The 21,121-nt window shown below is 37.8% G+C and overlaps 2 protein-coding genes and 1 long non-coding RNA gene across 3 annotated transcripts; all 3 read right to left on the reverse strand.

Moving 5' to 3' along the window:
- Positions 1–922: 922 nt before the first annotated feature.
- LOC134177506 (uncharacterized) lies at positions 923–3,853 on the reverse strand. Its single transcript, XM_062644292.1, has 7 exons — positions 3,737–3,853; positions 3,263–3,607; positions 2,259–2,525; positions 2,023–2,184; positions 1,872–1,961; positions 1,770–1,806; positions 923–1,203 (listed from the first exon to the last, which is right to left on the reverse strand). The coding sequence occupies exons 1-7, from the start codon at positions 3,849–3,851 to the stop codon at positions 1,038–1,040; spliced, it is 1,182 nt and encodes a 393-aa protein (XP_062500276.1). The 5' UTR covers positions 3,852–3,853; the 3' UTR covers positions 923–1,037.
- Positions 3,854–10,429: 6,576 nt separating this feature from the next.
- On the reverse strand, positions 10,430–11,238 carry LOC134177504 (uncharacterized). Its single transcript, XM_062644290.1, has one exon. The coding sequence runs from the start codon at positions 11,230–11,232 to the stop codon at positions 10,525–10,527; it is 708 nt and encodes a 235-aa protein (XP_062500274.1). The 5' UTR covers positions 11,233–11,238; the 3' UTR covers positions 10,430–10,524.
- An 8,293-nt stretch (positions 11,239–19,531) lies between these two features.
- On the reverse strand, positions 19,532–20,059 carry LOC134176640 (uncharacterized). Its single transcript, XR_009969313.1, has 3 exons — positions 19,963–20,059; positions 19,763–19,891; positions 19,532–19,633 (listed from the first exon to the last, which is right to left on the reverse strand). It is a non-coding gene; the product is annotated as an uncharacterized LOC134176640 (long non-coding RNA).
- Positions 20,060–21,121: the final 1,062 nt, after the last annotated feature.

Genomic DNA, 21,121 nt, shown 5'->3' on the forward strand with positions numbered 1-21,121 from the left:
GCATGTTGTTGCCTTAATCTAATTTTAGAGTTTAGGTCACCAGTATTCCTTATCCTGCTGGATTGCAAATTCTAGCGTTGTCGATATTTGTTACACAAAAGGACATTTGGCACATGAAAATACAGACAGAATCGACAATGAGCGCTGTGGTACAAACTTTCACATTTGATCAATAATAGCAAAGTTATGAGTGGTATTTTACTAAATTAGGAAATGTTGGTATAAATGAAGAGATGTAATCTTTGTAGGTGTCACGTAGTTCAAACTCGTTCTTGTGTGATGTTGTAACTAAAAACATTAGTGTCGATGTAAGACATTTCAAGTAAGAATTTGCTTTCTGATACGATTAATTTTCAGGCAAGCATTATATACATTAATGTGACGTATCATTCGCACAGTAATTTAGACTTGGAACTTTCCATATACTTAGCGCTTGTAATGACTTCGTACACTCAACTGTCTGATTGCTGTACGTTTGGTATGCCGAAAAAGTAACACAGACGATTAGATACATAGCATAATGCCTTGTCAATGTGACAAAATCGTAGTTCATCACGTGAGTAAATCTTTTGTGTAACATTGCAACCTTATATAATCGATTACCTGTTAACTATTTAAAAATTAAAATTTAAAAAAGATTTAATTTGAATTTGCAGATAATTGCATTTTCTCGTTTTTTCCAATTTTTTGTAAATAATGTCTGATCTTTCAGAAATATGCGAACTGTTATGTCCCTGCTTCATGCTTATTGTTAATCGCTTAATTATTGTAACGTTATATCTATGTCGTTGCTTAATTAAATCGTCTTTTAGACTTTATGCACGTAAATTTCAACGGTGCAAGTTTCCAATTTGCATTACATGTAAATTTTTCTGCTTTTGCAAAAATGAATGAAATCATTTTATGCTCTACTCCAGATACAACCTAAGCTGAAACAGGTCTACACTAGCTCCTTTAAAGTTAAGCGGCTGTTTGTCATCAAATGAAGGTGAAGTGCCAACATCTGTAGCAACAACATTGTTGCGTCAATTGAAGAATTAAACTGCAGCTCCGTAGGCTGGATTTTCTTGAATAGCGAAATTGAATGGTTCAACATAAGATGACTCCAGTCTCACTTGCCTCACTTGGTCTTCATTAGTTATGTATTCATAGACATGGCTGGACCCCTCATTCGTTGGATTCGATGAATCCACTGCTCCATTACTAAACATAATTTTAGTTAGTAGGTATTGTAAATAGTGAATTGTGTTATGTCAATAGTAATGCAATAGTTATTTTATGTAAAATATACGTTTCAACATAAGCAAAAATTATATATAGAAAAGATCTTTGAAATACATCTTATTATAGAGATGTAATTTATGGATAAAGGAAATGACATCGATCGGTTCCGTCTATATCTTATAACTGACACTTTGCAAACGTTTGCTGCTGGAGATCGCTTCACCGCCACTGAGAGGCTATCAAGACGTTCCCAATACAAACTCGAATAGTCTTTGTGGTGTAGTGGCGGAGTATCAAATTTGCTATCGAATGACGTCAAAAAATCGGATTGATCTAGACGAAACCAAGACTTAAATTTGGCTGCAGGTGACGGTTTTATGCGCCTCTGTAAGAAACTTGCACGAAGCCACAAAAATTAACCAGGTTATGACGAACCCCGTATGCAATGGTCAACAACATAATCGTGCGCCTACACCTGATTCTATCAATAATTAATAGAACACTATTTGTAATATAGTAATTATTTGGCAAATATGTTTAAATACTTTGAATGTTGACTTGCTGCTTTGTATGATGTGTTCTCTAATCCAACAATGCATGACAAAACGTAAATATAGCGTGCATGCATGTAGAATACCACAACTTACTTCTAACATAAAGTATGATAGGTAAGAGAAAGAATGTGACCGCCGCAATACTAAAGATAGAAATAATTGCATATGCCCAACTTGGAAATCCTAAAGAGAAAATGCTTTAAAAATATTAGTACACCAAAAAAATTTGGTCATACATGGTTACCTGATGAAGTTGTATTGCTCTCTTCTTCTGCAGTATTTTGTGTCGTTGCACCAATCAAATATAAAGAAACAGGAGGTGATTCTGACCGTGTGAGAGTACTGAGCACATTTGAAGTACTAACAGGTGGAGTATATATTTTAGAGTTTTCAGTACTTAGAGTGCCTGTGATGTCCAAACGAATATCTTAGCAATGGATTCTTCGCTCATGTCAATTGTTTAGTGTAAAGTAAACTTACTTTGAACATTTGGAACACTAATGGTAATATTTGATTGTCCGAAACAGTTTTCTGCTGTCACAGTAAATTTTCCGGCATTATTGCCTTTATGAAACACAAAGTAGACGCAGCTCTCGTCTATTTCAACAGAACTGTTGACGATTTTGTTGGCTTGTTGATTCATTTTCAGAGAAGGCTTGGGACTTCCGGTAATATTAAAACAAGTTTTTACTCGAGAATTTGATTCACTCCAAATAATGGTCGATTGTTCTGAGATTGTGGGAAGATCTGTATATGTGTAAAATTTAAATTCTATTACTACTAAGTAGTAAGACAAATATATTTAATTAGGGCTTATCTTATACGATTATCAGAGGGATTTACAACGACAGCCAAACCAAGCGCCGTAAAAGCAGCAGAAGTTCGAATTAAATTGTCTGCATAAAATTATCATACGATTTCCATGCCTAGTTTGGACTTTGACTTAATTTATAAAAATTAGCAAATAAAATCCTAATTTAATGAATTAATTAAACAGTTTATATTAATAGACATGTCGATAAAATCGAGATCTTTCTATTTAACATTATAAACTGCAGAACAATTTAGACTTAAAGTATCTTTAAAGAAAACTGCTTGCGATATAAGTTTCCAAGTCTAGAAAACATGCATCTAAAACGAATGGTAGAACATAAAACTGTGCACTGAGATGTTCGTATTCAATTGTTTACAGAGATGGAATTTTGGTTCGTCGGAGCATTGCGCAGGACTAGCAAGCAATCAAATCAAATGATGGTATCCGTAGCAAAAGTGTATCAAGAACTTGCATGCATGACGTCTGTGTGCTAAAATCATCAGTTTCTATGGACTCTGGAAAATCCTTTGAGATAAGTCTCAGATAACTTAGGATAATATACATGACAGTGAGAGTTAATTTAGTTATACTAATCTTGAACATTAAAGATTCCAATGTACGAATTAGTTATTTAGTAAATATTTATTGCTTTACTTATAATTTAGCTTACCACCGACACGTAAAGTCGCCGTTTTTGAATGAAAGATTGTGAAATTAGGCAGCACAACTGTATATCTTAGGCGCACACCATCGTATTCCTCTGTAATACCATTTACTTTGAGGTTTCTGTAATACATTTTGAAGATTGTCCGATATTTTGTTTCGTTTGACGTCTTGACAGCTTTTGGCCACTGATAGATAAAATTGGTTTCAAAGACGTTGACGGTCCAACTGTATTTATCAGACAGTATAAAATATTTTGACTTTTCGAATATTGGGAATCGATGTGGTAGAAATCTGAAATTTGATCCAACAAGACTGTACAGCGTAATATTTTTCTCGTACAGCAAGACATCTAGACAGAAATCAGCTGATCAATACCAGTTAAGTAACAAGCCAGTAACTTTCTAATTTATGTATGCTGCGGTCTCACTCTCTTACAAAATTTTACAAATGCAGGCCAAGCATGCGCATGACGATTTACCTTTGCTATCAGTTTGACAAAGTACTGTTTGCCCACTAGCGACTGACTCCAAAATAGCGACAACAATAGATACCCGAAAGACAAATAGATGAAAGGTCAAGTGCTTGTCGAACATTGCTGAGTCTGAACATAATATAGTTACAACGTGGTCGATAACCATAGTACTACAATTCACGATACTTTACAAAGAGGGAACTTCTTACTCTAGCAAGGCGCAAAAAAATTACGATAACAATTTTCAATCTCGTCACCAATAGTCACATTTATTAGAACAGGCTGTAGGCCTTTGTCTCTTTGTGCGAATCACACAAACGTGGCGTGACATCTGTAAAGCACACCACCTTTCAAATATCCCGTACGTACATGTCAATTTTTCTATTGATATTATTTCTACGGTAATTTATTAAGGTAGATAAGTTTGCTTCTAGTCGAGAAAATAGGCAACGGCTAGGATCATGCTTTGCTGCGCTACTGCTTTTATACAGTAAACTCTAGATACCATGTTATTTTATCGACTCGATGGAGCTGGGCGATACCATATCTAGTTACATACATAGTGTTCTAGCAGTTCTGGTCAAATTATTGCATGTGATATTGCAATCATCAGATTGTTAACGTAAACAAGATGTATATATACAGTCTGGGGAGTAAGACAAGTCTAAACATTTTATTTGCAAAATACTTAACAAATTCAAAAATTTAAATTTAAATGTATAAACAATCACACCATGCCGAAGGATAAATGGCAACTGCTTGTCATGGTCGGTACTAAGAAGATAAACAATTATGGCAGTTAGGTGTATTTTAATTTAACACGCTTAGAAATGCGTTAGGTAAGTGTCTGTTTAATCAACAATGTAATCTATCCTTAATTACCAAGCAAACGATTCTAAATCAAATTTAAAAACTTTGATTTAATTTGCACATACTAGTAGCTGCATTTTATAAAAGTTTTGTAAATACCATTTATGATTTAATATCCAATATATTGTATCTGTCAAGCTTACAGTCGTGCTATGTATGACATTATCTAAATGTTGTTTTCTTAATCTAATTTTAAATTTTAGGCCACCAACATGCCTTCTCCTGCGGGGTTACAAATTCTAGCGCTGTTGGTATTTGTCAGACCAAAATGGCAGTTAGTTGGCACAGCAAAATACAGACAGAATCGACAATGAGCGCTGTAGTCCAAACTTTACATTTAGATCAATCATAAATCAACAATAACGTGTTTTGTAAGGCAGTAGATCATCAGTTCCTTAGATGTATATATTTGTTTTTGAAAGTTATAGATTGCTATTCTGCAGTTCTAGTCAAAATAGTTTTAACATTTGAAATGGTGTACTAAAATTTATTTGACAAACGTTTTCTGCAGTCCAGTATGTTTTCGGCATTATTGACTTTATGAGGCACCAAGTAGACGCAGTTCTCGTCTATTTCAACAGAACCGTTGACGATTTTGTTGGCTTGTTGATCAATTTGGAGATAAGGCTTTGGACTTCCAGTAACATTACAACAAGCTTTTACACAAGATTTTGATTTACTCATAATTGTCGATTGTTCTGAGATTGTGGGAAGATCTGTCATTATATGTGCCAAAATTGAATTCTATTACTATCTAAGGAGTAAGAGAAAATATATTTAATCAGGGGTGTATCTCATACGGTTGTCAGAGGGATTTACAACGACAGCCAAACCATATCGCCGTAAAAGCAGCAGAAGTTCGATATCTAATAGTTTGCATAAAACTATCACACAATTTGCATGTCTAATTTAGACCATAATTTAATCTATTAAGAATTAGCAAAAAATGCTAATTTTTGTAAATTAATTAAACAGTTTATATTAATAGACATGTAGATAAAAATGGTCTTTCTAATTAACATTATAGACAGCAGAACTATTTTTACTTAAAGTATCTTTGAAGACAACAGCTTACAATATAATGATGCATGTCTAGAAAATATGCATGTAATTAATGGTAATACACAAAACTGTGCACTGAGACGTCTGTATTCAATTGTTTTCTGAGATGGAATTTTAGTGCCACCGGAGCATTTCCCAGTACTAATAGTAAATGCTCAATTAGCATTGTGGTAGGAAGCAATAATTTTTGTCAAACAAAATGCGGGAACTCAAAATCAGACTGTCAGTTGCTCTTCTTCTGGCTTTGTTATTCATTCTTCGTTCACGCTTGAATCGTTTACTAACTAAGATAGTCACGTAACAATTATCGCGTAGTCACGTGATAATGGTTGCATAGCAGTAATTTCTGTCAAAGTAACGCGCGAAACTCAAAAAACAGACTTTTCTCATCTTTTAGCTTTTCCTTTCTATTTCTTTTGTCAACCATCAGTCTCATTTGCTCTTTATTCGCGTACGGGAACAAAATCTAGAATCTTGTTAATTTTCTCGCCAAGATATTGTTATTTTGTCGAGCCCTTGAAAGGAGACCCTTAATTCAATTTTATTCGCATGAGTTGCGGCGTCAAAATTGCATTCATCCGGCATCGTCGTTTTCTCAACCCGACTCTATACTTTGCCGTAATAGTACCCTCTAGGTAGGGATTGCCAAGGTTTTGGAGCGTTGTGTGGGCGTGGTCTTCTTTTTTTGCACGCTTGGAAAACATAGTAAACTAGTAAATGCTTGGTTAGCATTGTGTTTGGCGAGCGATGGTGTACTGTCTTTACTTGTTCGCGTAACAATGGTTGCGCTACGTAGCAATAGTTTTTGTCAAACAAACGCGGGAACTCAGGAAACAGACTTTCAGTTGCTCTTCTATAATATTTTGCATTCAATCATCCAATTCAGGCAGTAAATTATCCGTATTGGGCGTTTAATTATCCGATTTAGGCGTTCAATTATTGTCATGGAAAACTGAATAACTTACAGTCTGCGGTTGGGCAGCCGCTCAAATATCATCATTCATCAGCTGTCTAGACGAAATAATTTTTATTTAATCTTGACTTTAGCGTGAATATTTAGTGTGTGTTGTGCGATAATTTCCTTTGCACAAATCTTGGTGTCCCACGTTTCCGCAGAGGTCTAACTAAGCTGTTGTGAAAGAACAAAATCTACATATCTAGGAAGCCTACAACAACGCCTTATGCTCTGTCAATCGTGGTGTAATCCGCATACTTTGTAAACCGCGCGTCCTGCGTGACACCATGCATCAGTCCATCATGCGTCGTACCTGGTTTATAGCTAATCATGAGCTCGAATTTCACTACTTCGCCTTCCCACCTTTCCTGAACCAATCATTTATTGTTCAGATGAAACGTTAGTGAGCATCATAGAAAGACGTCATGAAAGAAATGGGCGGCTAAAATAACTATTTCTATACTTAGTGTTTCTAACTAAGTCATAACATCAATTTATTGAATGCCCGAGTCGGATAATTGAATGCCCGAATCGGATAACTGAACGCTAAATTCGGATAATTGATTGCCTGTATCGGATAATTGAATGCAGAGTTCGGGTAATTGAACGCAAAATAATATAGTTGTCTTCAATTCTTCACTCACGGTTCAATCGTCTCACTCGTTTACTGAGATAGTCGCGTAACAATGGTCACGTTGTCACGTGATAATGTTTGCGTAGCAATAATTTCTGTCAAAGTACCGCGCGGAAACTCAAAAACTTTCTTCTTTTAGTTTCTTCTTTTCATTCCGTTGTCACAAATCAGTCTCCTTTGCTGTTTAGTCACGTGAGGAAGCAAAATTACAATTGAGTCGACCCCTCGAAAAGGGTCCCTTGCTTCAAATTTTAGCGCATATGTTACAGAGTCAAAATTGAATTCATCTGGCATTGTCGTTTTGCCAACCCGTTTTTCCGTTTTGCCGTAAATTCATATGACAAGTGCTAAAATACGCATAAAAATTTAATAAATATACAAATATATAAATATATAGATATACAAATATAAATAAATATATATATAGGCTTAGTGTAGTATGAATTTAAGTTTTGGAGTCTTTCTATATAACCGCTTGCTTGCTTGCTTGCTTGCGTGTGTGTGTGTGTGTTTGTGTGTGTGTGTGTGTGTGTGTGTGTGTGTGTGTGTGTGTGTGTGTGTGTGTGTGTGTGTGTGTGTGTGTGTGTGTGTGTGTGTGTGTGTGTGTGTGTGTGTGTGTGTGTGTGTGTGTGTGTGTGTGTGTGTGTGTGTGTGTGTGTGTGTGTGTGTGTCAAACGCAGAGCTGCGAATCCCGGATTCAACGTGCGCACCTTCGAACTTCTACGATTGTTTTCAACATTTGTTTAACAGTTAACTAAACAGTGCTCTTACTTAGCTCATCAATTTTGACTAACATTTCTCATAGTATTTGTGGACAGTAGCACATGTAGGAGAAGAAGAACAAGGAATTGCTGTAGTCACTCCGCTATTTACATCATTACGGTCGAATCCACACCCAGAAAACATGGTATGTCATAACCTCCTCCAGTTGTTTCGGCAGCTGTTATTTTATCCGTGGACTTAGACTTCAAATAAAACTTGACTTCATGTCTTTCTGGTGTGGTTGCACACGGTACTTCTTCAGCCAAATTATTCCATACAACCTGCTCGTCATACTCTTCAAGCTAAAAAATGGATTTAAAAATTTGGTATGTATGTTTAACACCAAGTATTTATTTAACAATTTTTGACTTATTAAAAATTATAAATATTTTAAAAATTAATTCAGAATTAAAGGCAGTTGTCATTTATAATTTCTTAATTTGGCATTTTTTATCATTGGTTACCATAGTTGCGCATTTGCTAAATGTTGCTATCGTGATATTGACTGATGTCTCATACACAGGTGGCTGTGATTGTAAGGGTAGATCATATCTGGACATTAATATCCATTTGAGAAACTTGCTTTTTCTTATAAATCTGAAATATCTTGACTCTTGGCGTTTCTCTCTTAGAGATTTAGCTTCTATTCACAACACAACGAGCAAAGCAAATACACAAAATTTGTATATATTACTTACTTCTAATATAATAGACAAGCAGAGCAACGAAAGCGATTACAGCTGCGATGCTACAAATTGCAATAACTACATATCTCCAAATTGGCATTTCTTAGCAAGAAAGCCAAATGTAAACAGATATCTTGAAATTGAAGTTTGTTACTTGATAAAGTTTTTTCATCTGCTGTATTTCCAGTACTTTGGTTTGTTGTTCTTTTTGTCATATTACTTGTTTCTTATTTTTCAGTAGTAGAGATTTTAGCTGTTTCAAACCAGACATTTGAATCAAAGTTTGTTCATTCAGTATGTTTCTGCATGTTACTTACGTCGAGAAACCTAAAGATAAATAGTTACGTTTGAATTTCCGTAACAGATTTTTACTTTTATAGTGATGTTTCCCGTATCAGTGACTTTCAGATGTCCAAACGTACGCAGTTCTTCTGTATGGAAGATACGAAACGTCTGCACTGTCTCGTTTGCTGATTGTTATTGAAGGCTCAGGACTCCTGGAGACATTAAAACAAGCCTCGGCCAAAGACTCGGCGACACCCATCAAACTTTTTAATTTTTCAAAATTTGTGGATGAGCTGTATAAGTAAACAATAGTAAATACATCTATTAACAATTAAATAATATACGTTAATTTAAAATTAAATAAAATTTGAAAGCGATTAATTGCATTAAACGCACGAATTATTAACTAACTAACTAATTAATATTTATTGTTTTGCTACAATTTCTTACCAGCAATATGTAGAGTTGCTGTTGCAGAAAAAAATGTCTTAGAATTTTTTATACAAGTTTCATATCTGATTTGCGCATCATCGTGTGCTTCGCTTGCCTTAGTTGTGTAAATATTCTGTAACGAACATAAAAGACTGTCTGATCTGGTAATCTGGGGATATTTAAATTGCCACTTGTAAGTATAGTCATTTCCATAGATGTTTACAATCCAAGTGTACTTCCTAGAAAGTGTATTATGTAGACTGTCATCGGAAAAATTTGAAGTAAAATAAAGGAGTGAACCTGCAAGTTGATATAGTGTAATATTTTCATTGTAGAGTGTGACGCTTGCATCTGTAATTGCTTGCTTCTTTACATTTTATTTATAAGTTCTGAGTTATAAATACATTGGTTCTGTATATACCATTTTGGGTTTTGTTCTGAGAAGATAATTAATTAATATACAAAATATTTGATGCATCATCAAGTCAGAAGTTTTGAAGACGATGTGATAATTACTTGTATGGCTAATTGGCGTACCGTGTTCCATTGTTCTATTCAAACTTCAGCTGTCTTCTATCTGCTTCTTGTTTTAGTGTTGTCTTAAATCGGTCATTAGGTAAACAACAATGATGGGCTTTATGATGGGCACGTGGGGTCTTTACCCCATCTGGGCGCCCACCAACCGGCAGGTAAACCTAGCAAACTACAAGTTTCTGTTGAGTCCACTCGGCGATCAGTGACTAGCTAATTCGATGTAGGTTGCAGGCATTACGGTGATCGCGAACTCGTGATTAGCACGCCTAGTAAAAAGCAATGACTACCAGGAAAGCGCTAAACGTCATCGTCAAACTCCTCAATGACTGAAACGAGTCATAGTTTTATAGACAAAGTTAGAGAAACACGAGAAAGAAAGACAGACAAGTTTCAAAAGTTGTTGTTGTCACTTAGGTTTGAACCCCCAAACAATGGAGTGATAGTCATTGTCGCTAACCACTACGCCATGGTCTATTATTATGTCGTGCTCAACCAGATCAGTCTGGTTTGTAAAGTCTATTACAAGTACCGGAAGCAAACCCTGCTTCAGAAGTACTTAGACCATCACGGCTGTCTAGAAAGAAGACATGACTTTACGAAGGATCCGAGTAGATCCCAGAAGCACTGTTTTCTGTAAGTGCTGCAGGTTGTGATGACCTGGAATAATGTCCAGCCACCGTGCAATACCTGCGTGCACTGTGCCCAAAGCTCCCAAGACCACCGGAACCACCAGTGTTCGACAATGCCACATGCGGCTTATCTCCACTCGCAAGTCGCTGTACTTCGCCAACTTCTCAGCATGTTTCTTGCCAATGTTGCCATCAGCAGGACAGCTGATATCAATAAGAAGACAAGTGTTTGTCTTCCTATTTCTGAGACAGATGTCTGGACGATTGGCTTTGATCTTCCTGGCAGTGGGGATGGTGGTATCCCACATCATAGTAATGTCATCCGTCTCCACAAGCCTATCAGGATGATGCCGGTACCATCTGCTCTCCACTGGAACCCCAAAATGGCGACAAACGTCCCAGTGAATGATGGATGCCACCTGATTGTGTCGATCAGTGTAGTCCGTCGGTGCCAAAGCACTACAGCCTGCCACAATGTGGTCGACTGTCTCCAGGCCTACACTGCACATGCGGCAAGTAGGACTGACATCACGATGTAGAATCTTGCGCTCATAGTACCGAGTCCGAAGAGCTTGGTCTTGAGCAGCAACAACCAGTCCCTCAGTTGCAGCAGGAAGATTCGCTGCCTTTAGCCATCCGTAGGTCTCTTTCATGTCCACAGGCGGTTGCTCAGTGAGACGACGATACTGTCCGTGCATAGGCTTCCCGCTCCAGGACCGCACACGAAGAGAACTGCAACACGTACGGTAATGTCTCGCATCTGTTTTAGGCGCTTGCTCGAAGCCACCTTCAACCGAGATGGATGCACTCTATTATTATTATTATTATTATTATTATTATTATTATTTATGTGTGCTTAACCAGATCAGCCTGGGTTGTAAAGTCTATGTGTCGGTATGCCCCTCCATAATGGGAACGTAGGGTCTTTACCCCATTTGAGCACCCAACAATCCGGCAGGTGAGCCCAGCGGGGTACATGTTTTTGTGTGGTCCACACGGCGATCAACGACCAGCCAATTCGATATAGATTGCAAGCATTACGATGACCGCAAATATCGGGACAGCACGCCTAGTGGATATAAATGATCACCAGGAAAGCACTGAACGTCATCGTGAATGGACCGTTCGCCAGACCACAAAAACTCCCCAACGACTGAAACGAATCATAGCCTCATGATTAATGCTAGAGAAACATGAGAGAGAAAGACAGACAAGTTTCATAATTTACTTTCGTCACTGGGGTTTGAACCCCCAAACCATGGAGTTTTATTATGTGTCGTGTTCAACCAGATCAGTCTGGTTTGTAAAGTATATTACCAGTACCGGACGCAAACCCTGCTTCAGAAGTACTTAGACCATCACGGATGTCTAGAAAGAAGACATGACTTTACGAAGGATCCGAGTAGATCCATTATAATTGTAATTATTATTATTATTATTGTTTCGTTATGCCCTTCCATAATGGGCAAGAGGGGTCTTTACCCCCATCTGGACGCCCACCAACCCGGCAGGTTAGCCGAGCAGGGTACATGTTATTGTGTAGTCCACACGGCGATCAATGACTAGCCAATTCGATATGTATTGCAGTCATTACTGTGACCGCAAATATCGGGACAGCACGCCTAGTGGATATAAATAACCACCAGGAAAGCACTGAATGTCATTGTCAACGGACCGTTCGCCAGACCGCAGAAACTACCCAACAACTGAAACGAGTCATAGTCTCTTGTATAAAGCTAGAGAAATATGAGAAAGAAAGACAGACAAGTTTCATAATTTACTGTCGTTACTGGGGTTTGAACCCCCAAACCATAGAGTGGTAATCATTGTTATTATTATCATTGTCGTGCTCAACCAGATCAGTCTGGTTTGTAAAGTCTATTACAAGTACAGGAAGCAAACCCTGCTTCAGAAGTACTTAGACCATCACGGCTGTCTAGAAAGAAGACATGACTTTACAAAGGATCCGAGTAGATCCCAGAAGCACTGTTTTCCGTAAGTGCTGCAGGTTGCGACGGCGTGTAATAATGTCCAGCTACCGTGCAATACCTGAGTGCACTTTGCCCAAAGCTCCCAAGACCACCGAAACCATCAGTTTTCGACAATTTAACATGCGGCTTATCTCTGCTCGCAAGTCGCTGTACTTCGCCAACTTCTCAACATGTTTCTTGCCAATGTTGCTATCAGCAGGACAGCTGATATCAATAAGAAGACAAGTGTTTGTCTTCCTATTTCTGAGACAGATGTCTGGACGATTGCTTTGATTTTCTTGGCAGTTGGGATGGTGATATCCCACATCATAGTAATGTCATTCGTCTTCACAAGCCTATCAGCATGATGCCGGTACCATCTGCTCTCCACTGGAACACCAAAATTACGACAAACATCTCAGTGAATGATGTAGACCACCTGATTGTGTCGATCAGTGTAGTTCATCGGTGCCAAAGCACTACAGCCTGCAACAATGTGATCGACTGTTTCCAGGGCTACACTGCACATGCGGTAAGTAGGACTGACATCACGATGTAGAATCTTGAGCTCATAGTACCGAGACCGAAGAGCTTGGTCTTGAGCAGCAAACAACCAGTCCCTCAGTTGCAGCAGAAATATTTGCTGCCTTTAGCCATTCGTAGGTATCTTTCATGTCCACAGGCGGTTGCTCAGTGAGGCGGCGATACTGCCCATGCATAGACTTCCCGCTCCAGGACCGCACACGAAGAGAACTGTAACGCGTACGGTAATGTCTCGCATCTGTTTCAGGCGCTTGCTCGAAGACACCTTCAACCGAGATGAATGCATTCCTGTGTAATCTTTGCAACTTGTCGTCCGAAGCAAGACTCTTCCGCATCTGTGCAATAAAGCGACAAGCCATGCGCTTGATCGAGTGTAAAGATTTTTCGGAGTCACACTCCCGTATCATCTGTTTAAAAGGATCAGAACTGTCGCCAAGGTAACAGTTCAACCTCACAATACAAGATTGATATGTCGACTCAATCTGTTGAAACCCCTATCCTCATCACTGCAAGGAGCGTACAGTCGGTCAACGTCTGCAAAAAGATGGTGGACACCGTGCATAGAGAGGAGCTTTCTTGTCCGTCGATCGAGCTTCTACAGGTCCATTTACCCCAATGAATGACGCCAAAACCGTAAGTGAGAACCGGTAGTGCAAACCCATTGATGGCTAGAATCTTGTTGTGACCATAAAAATCAGTCCGGAGAACCACCTTCACTTTGCGAAAGTACTCACGACGGAGTCTGTCCAGCATCATGCTGTTATTATTATTACTAGCTAACTGGACCGTCCTCCACACGAGCAGATTAGACCGTTAGTGTTTAATTTATTTATTCTTATATGCATTAATGAAGTACATCTCATTTACCCCTTTCAATTTATTATGAAGAGTATCTCTAAAGAATTCTCATAAAGAATTTCGTTTACACACACACACACACACACACACACACACACACACACACACACACACACACACACACACACAAACACACACACACACACACACACACACACACACACACACACACACACATTTATTATATCAAGTATACTATATTGATGACAATGTCAAACTCTCTTCCTAGATGGTTTTCAAATGCTTACGTGAAACTGTGGACCAAATAGTTGTTTTTCTGGAGCATCCCTTGAAGGGACCAGATAATGGGGAGCTTGGTTCCAGGAATAATCTGACCTCGTCGTTTGGCCTGGTCTTTTGGTTCTCAAATAAAGTAGATCTGCAGAAACTTTGCCTCATCACCGGCCATTGAAAGAAGACTCCCGATAGTGTGATAAACTTGCTCTTGAACCATAAAAATTAGCATATAGCAATACTCAGTGACTTATTTGTCAGATCAAAACTCGTCATCTGAGAACAGCTGTTGTACTTGCGCATGTTATCGAGAAAATTCGGCTCTCTGCTGTTGCTCCATTTAGCATGGTTTTGAGAGGTTCTGGAGGAGAAGGAAGTGTTGGCAAAGAAACTTTGCCATTCTAGCAGCACATGCCTTTCGCTTCCTTCTGCCATTTCAATGCTCCACACTTCCCGCAGCTCTGAGACATGGATCAAATCTTCGCCGCAATAGAATAATCAAGAGATGAGTTGTAATTGAATGCAACACCGGAGATCTTCAATACTTCAAACAGTCTTTCACGTTCTGGAGTGCAGTGACGTGCTGATGAAATTGACGTACGCAGATGACGTTCTCTTATCTCATTCTCCCTTTCTTCGTCTGTCTGAGCCGCTCTCTTTGCAGCTGCTCGTGTGTGAACACTCTCAATCCGTACCTCATTCTGTTCTGGTGTTTCAAATGCTTTCCTCTTGATGCTCGTTCATAGAGGTCTTGTCATGTTTCTGACTCTGTTTTGGTGTTTCAGATACTATCCCTTTTACTGCTCGTGCACAGAGGTCTTGTAGGCGTTTCTGACGCTGTTCTGGTGTTTCCATTGCTCTCGTTGAGGCTGCTCGTGCACATAGGTCCTGTCGGCGTTTCTGACGCTGTTATTCTGTCTCTTCCAAAGAATGGAAGATTGCCTTTGTAAGCTGGCAGAGCGGCGAGACATGTTGGACTATTTTTGTTGGTATGTTGTGTTGAATGGATGATCATGAAAGGTAGCAATACGTAGAAAGATATGATTTAAACTAAATTTGAATTTTTGCTTACTTTAGATGTGTAGATAGTAAAACGCAACAATCTCGTTTGATGCTAACCTTATAGATGTAACACCACTCAATATTTCTTTTTGGAACCTATCTCTTCGCTCTGGACGTAGTTTGATCTTCAAGATAAGCAAAATTAACTACAGCTTGCCCAGATAACCCAGTCTGAGAGCTCTGCTAGAAAGCATTGTGCCGTAACTCAGGCATGTAGACAACAACAAATGAACTTATGAGAAAGAAAACTACGCTATGAGATAAAATCCGCGTAATTCAACTTTTCTTCAAATTTTGTTTATCAGAGGCATTCAGTCTCTTTCCTGAAATAATGACAAACCCTGCCCGTTAGGTAATTCTACAGCAAAGTGTCGTTCTACGTTGCACCTGCGAAAAGAGACCCGAATAAGGCTGGAGGCCGACGCAACCCTGCCTATGTTCTTACCCACGCCGAGTTACGCCTGTAACACAAATTTAGCCTTGTGCGTAATCCGGCCTAGCCGGCTATCAAACTTGATACAACGTTGGTATATATATATATATATATATATATATATATATATATATATATATACAAACACCGCCAATTTTAGTAGTATAAACTGTCGTGTTCAATCATATCAGTCTGGTTTGTAAAGTCTATTGTAAGCACAATAGCCAAACTATGCCTCAGAGGTGCTTAGACCATCATGGATGCTTGTCTAAACAGAAGACACGATTTTACGTAGGATCGGACTGGATTCATGAAGCATTACTTTCTGTAATTTCTGCAGGTTGTGATGACCTGCAATAATGTCCACCCACCGTGCAATACCTGCGTGCACTGTGCCCAACAATCCTAACACCACTGGAACAACCAGTGTCTGACACTGTCACATGCGGCTTACCTCCACTCGCAAGTCTCTGCATTTCTTCAATTTCTCAGCCTGTTTCCTGGCGATGTTTGTGTTTGTCTTCTTATTTTTGAAAATGATGTCAGGACGATTGGCATCGATATTCCTAGCAGTAGGGATACAGGGTCGGCTGATCCACTAGCAAGTTGGGGTCGGGGCATGAAAGACATTTGAGTACATACATACAGTACGAAAATGCTGTTTGCTTACAGAAATGGAGGTTTTGCTCAAAGTTGGGGATTAATGATCTCCGTCATCCTGCCAAAGCCACATCTATACGACTCTGCATTCCCCAGATCCACCGACCCTGTTAATATACTAGAACTAACGCCTGCTTTGGAATAGGTGACACGCTGATTATAGAAATCCATTACTTAACTTATTCCATGCACTCGGCAGTATAAATTGGCTTACATTGCAAAGAGAATGTGTTCCTATTCTAAAAACTTAAATAAAAAAGATTTTCTTAAAGTCGGAGTTTGACAATTCGAGCGAAGACCATTGAAAGGCGTACCCTGGAGTTAACCCTTAGCAACAAATTTTACTTGTATTTAAAAATTACGCAAATTTTGGATAATCGATAAAGAACCGACTCAAAAATCTTGCTAGCTAACCGTCTTAGCCAAAATTAAACTTCATAGTTATGTTTTTATGCTAGCATACGTGACAGCAGCAGAAGATGGAACTGCAGGGTCCACAGGGTTGTTTTCGAACTGCAACTCAGCATACTGCAAACTCTAAAATGCACAACAATAACTACAATATATTTTCATGTCATGACATAGTTTGTGTGTTTGAATTACCGAAGAAATTGCGGCGCTGTCGTTGTGCCTCACATTTGGAGAACGGGCAGTTGAATGAGTAATGTGAGGAGATAGCCCGTCGTAGCCTTCTTTGCTCGATTTCTGCGTAACTGTTAACGTATTGTCGTCCTCGATTTCGGGCTGTGAATTTGCCGTTGTAGTCTTTACTGGTGTGGCATACATTAGTTGTGCATCTTCCTCGCAAAGTAACTCAGACTCGTCATAATTGATTCCCTAAAATAAAATATGATCGATAATTCGCTTGAATAGTAACAAACAGCTACATGATGCGAAGGTAGCTGTGAACGTGTAATTCGCTTACAGTAGTTTTAACCTTGACGTTTGTGACGTCATATAAAGAAATATTTTAATTGTGGTAAATTATTTAATCTTTGGTTACACGACTAAAATTTAATGCGTACGGTAACGCACTCTTACTAGCTAAACTGTAGAAGTCTGGTAGGCATGACTTGCCTATTTTTTGGTCTACTATTTATTGCCAAGACATTGAAATGTTTGTATTTGAAATTTGCTTCAAGAATGATTTTATTGTGACTAGTTGGTATGCATTAGAATTATTTGATTTTTTTTAATTACCTGAGAGGCCATGTTGGTCTCATCTTGAGACAAATTCGAGTAAAGAGGACATTCGGTTGGGTTAGTTGGTAAAGAGTCCAACGCATGCTTGTTTGCTAGGACCATTGATAGCTGTACTTCTGGTGTTTTTGTTGCAGATTCTTTAATGAAAGGCGATACCACAGCTCGCTTCTTTATTGGCATTGCATACACAGTCGGTTCTGATTCCATCAAGACAGCGTCCCTAGAGAAGTGGTCAAATTTAGTAAGTTATTTTAGAAAATATGTATGAATACTTTGATTCTTGACTTGCTGCTCTTGGTGGTCGTTTCTCTAATCAAACAATGGAGGACAAAGAGTAAGAATCTATTAAGCGTGTAGAATACTACAACTTACTTCTAACGTAAAATATGATTAGAAAGACAACAAGTATTAGAGCTGCAATACTAAAAATGGCAATAATTGCAGATGTCCAAACTGGAAATCCTGAGGAAGAAATGTTTAGAATATTGGCCACATTTGATCATACATGACAACCTGACGAAGTCTTATTGTCCTTTTCTTCTGCAGTGTTTTGTGTCGTTGCACCGATTAAGTATGAAGAAACAGATGATTCTGACGGTTTCAGGGTACCGAGTGCATTGGAAGTACTGATAGATGGAGCATTTGATCTAACGTTTTGAGGATTTGGAGTGCCTGCGATGTGAAAACGAATACATTAATTATGTTTTCTTTGTTTATATCAAGTCTTCAGAGTAAAGTCAACCAACTTTGAAATTTTTGAACACTAATGGTAACATTTGATTGTCCAAAACAGTTTTCTGCTGTCACAGTAAATTTTTCGGCATCTTTGACGTTCTGAAGCACGAAGTAGACGCAGTCCTCTTTCTTTTCAACAGAACTGTTGACGATTATGTTGGCTTGGTGATCAATTTTCAGAGAAGGCTTGGGACGTCCGTTAACATTGAAACAAGCTTTTACACGAGAGTTTGATTCACTCATTATAATTGTCGATTGTTCTGAGATTGTGGGAAGATCTGTATATGTGAAAAATTACATTCTATTACTGTACCAATATCTAGTAAGAGAAAATATATTTTATCAGCGGCGTATCTCATACGGTCATCAGATGGATTTACAACGACTAGCTAAATGTTAGTATCTTGCGAGCAGCAAAATTTCAAATCAAATTATTTGCACAAAGCTATGACACAATTTGCATGCCTAATTAGACCATGACTTAATCTATTAAGAAATGGCAAAGAAAAGAGTTTTATTAATTCATTAATCAATATATTAATAAAGACGTAAATAAAATTGAATTCTTTTTTATTTAACATTAAAAACAAAAGAACAGTTTTAAAAATATTTTGAAGAAAACTCCTTGCAATATAATTTAGATTGCTTGCCTAAAAACATGCATCTATAACGATTGGTAGAACATAAAACCGTGCACTGAGACGTTCGTATTCAATTGTTTACAGAGATGGAATTTTTGCTCGTCGCAGCATTGCGTAGGACTATTAAACAATCAAATGATGGTATCCGTAGCAAACGTGTATCAAGAACTTGCATGCATGACGTCCGGGTGGCAAAATCATCAGTTTTTGTGGACACTGGAAACCCTTTGAGATACGTCTCTGATAACTTAGGATAATAGACATAACAGTTAGAGATATTTTAGTTATACTATTTTAAATATTATAGTATTCCAATGTATTATTTACTTATTTATTATTTATTTATTGCTTTAGTTATAATTTAACTTACCACCGACACGCAAAGTCGCCGTTTTTGAATAAAAGGTCGTAGAATTAGGTAGCACAGCTGTATATCTTAGGCGCACACCATCGTATTCCTCTGTAATACCATTTACTATGAGGTTTCTGTAAAACATTTTGAAGATTGTCCGATATCTTTTTCCGTTTGACGTTTTAACAGCTTTTTGCCACTGATAGGTAAAATTAGTTTCAAATGCGTTGACAGTCCAACTGTATTTATCAGACGGTACAAAATTCCCTGACTGTTTGATTATTGGGAATCGATGTTGTAGGAATTTGAAATTTGATCCAAGAAGACTGTACAGCGTAATATTTTTCTTGTACAGCAAGACATCTGAACAGAAACCAGCTGATTAATACCAGTTAAGTATCAAGTCAGTAATTTCTTAATTAATGCACGCTGCAGTCTCACTTTCTTACAAAATTTTACAAATGCAGGCCAAGCATGCGTATGACGATTTACCTTTGCCATCAGTTTGACAAAGTACTGTTTGCTCACTAGCGACTGACTCCAAAATAGCAACAACAATAGATACCCGAAAGACAAATAGATGAAAGGTCAAGTGCTTGTCGAGCATTGCTGAGTCTAAACCTAATATAGGTACAACATGGCTGATAACCGTACTACAATTCACCATACTTTACAAAGAGAGAACTTCTTACTTTAATATGGCACAACAAAATTGTGATAATTTCTTTCAATCTCACCGCCAATAGTCACATTTATCAGCACAGACGGCAGGTCTTTGTGTCCTTGCGCGAGTGAGACGAATGTGGCGTGACATGTGTAAATCCCACCACCTTTCAAATATCCCGTACGTACATGTCAATATTTCAATTGATATCATTTCTGCGGTAATTTATTGAGGTAAGATAATTTTTTCTTCTAGTCGAGAAAGTAGGTACCGGCTAGGCTAATTGCTTTTCAGCGCTACTGCTTGTATACAGTAAACTCTAGATACCATGCTCTTTCGACTCAATGCATTTGGGCGTTACCATAACTAGTTACGTACGTACTGTCCTTGCGGTTCTGGTCAAATTATTGTATATAATATTGCAATCATCAGATCACTGACGTAAACAAGATTTGTATATAAAGTCTAGAGAGCAAGACAACTCTAAACATTTTATTTACAAAATACTTAATTAATTTAAAACTTGAAATTTATATGTATAACCAATCACACCATACAAAGGGATAATGGCAACTGTTTGTCGTGGTTGGTACTAAGAGGGTAAAAATTACAGCTGGTATGTGTATTTTAGTTTACTATGCGTCGAAATGCATTAGGTAAGTGTGTGTTTAATTAACAATGTAATTTATAGTTAATTACGAAGCAAACGCTTCTAAATTAAATTTAAATTTTTTATTTTAATTTGCACATACCAGTAGCTGAATTTTTTAAATTTTGTAAATGCCAATTATGATTTAATATTCAATATATAATATCTGTCACGCGTACAATTGTGTTAGTTATGTATGACAGTATCTGAATTTTGATGCATTGATCTAATTTTAGGTTTTGGGTTACCAGCATGCCTTATCCTACGGAATTGTAAATTCTAGCGCTTTCGATATTTGTCAGACAAGATGAAGTTGGCACAGGAAATACAGACAGAACAAAAAATGAGAGCTTTAGTCCAAACTTTTACATTTAGATCAATAATAGCAAACTTATAAGTGGTATTTTGCTAAATTGTGAATACTAATATATATAAAAAATTTAATATTTGTAGGTGTTACGTAGTTTAAACTCGTTCTTGTGTGATTGTGTAGCTAAAAGCATTACTATCGATGTGAGAAATTTTATGTAAGAGTTTG

Source organism: Corticium candelabrum, chromosome 3, assembly GCF_963422355.1.
Source record: "Corticium candelabrum chromosome 3, ooCorCand1.1, whole genome shotgun sequence".
Lineage (NCBI taxonomy): Eukaryota > Metazoa > Porifera > Homoscleromorpha > Homosclerophorida > Plakinidae > Corticium > Corticium candelabrum.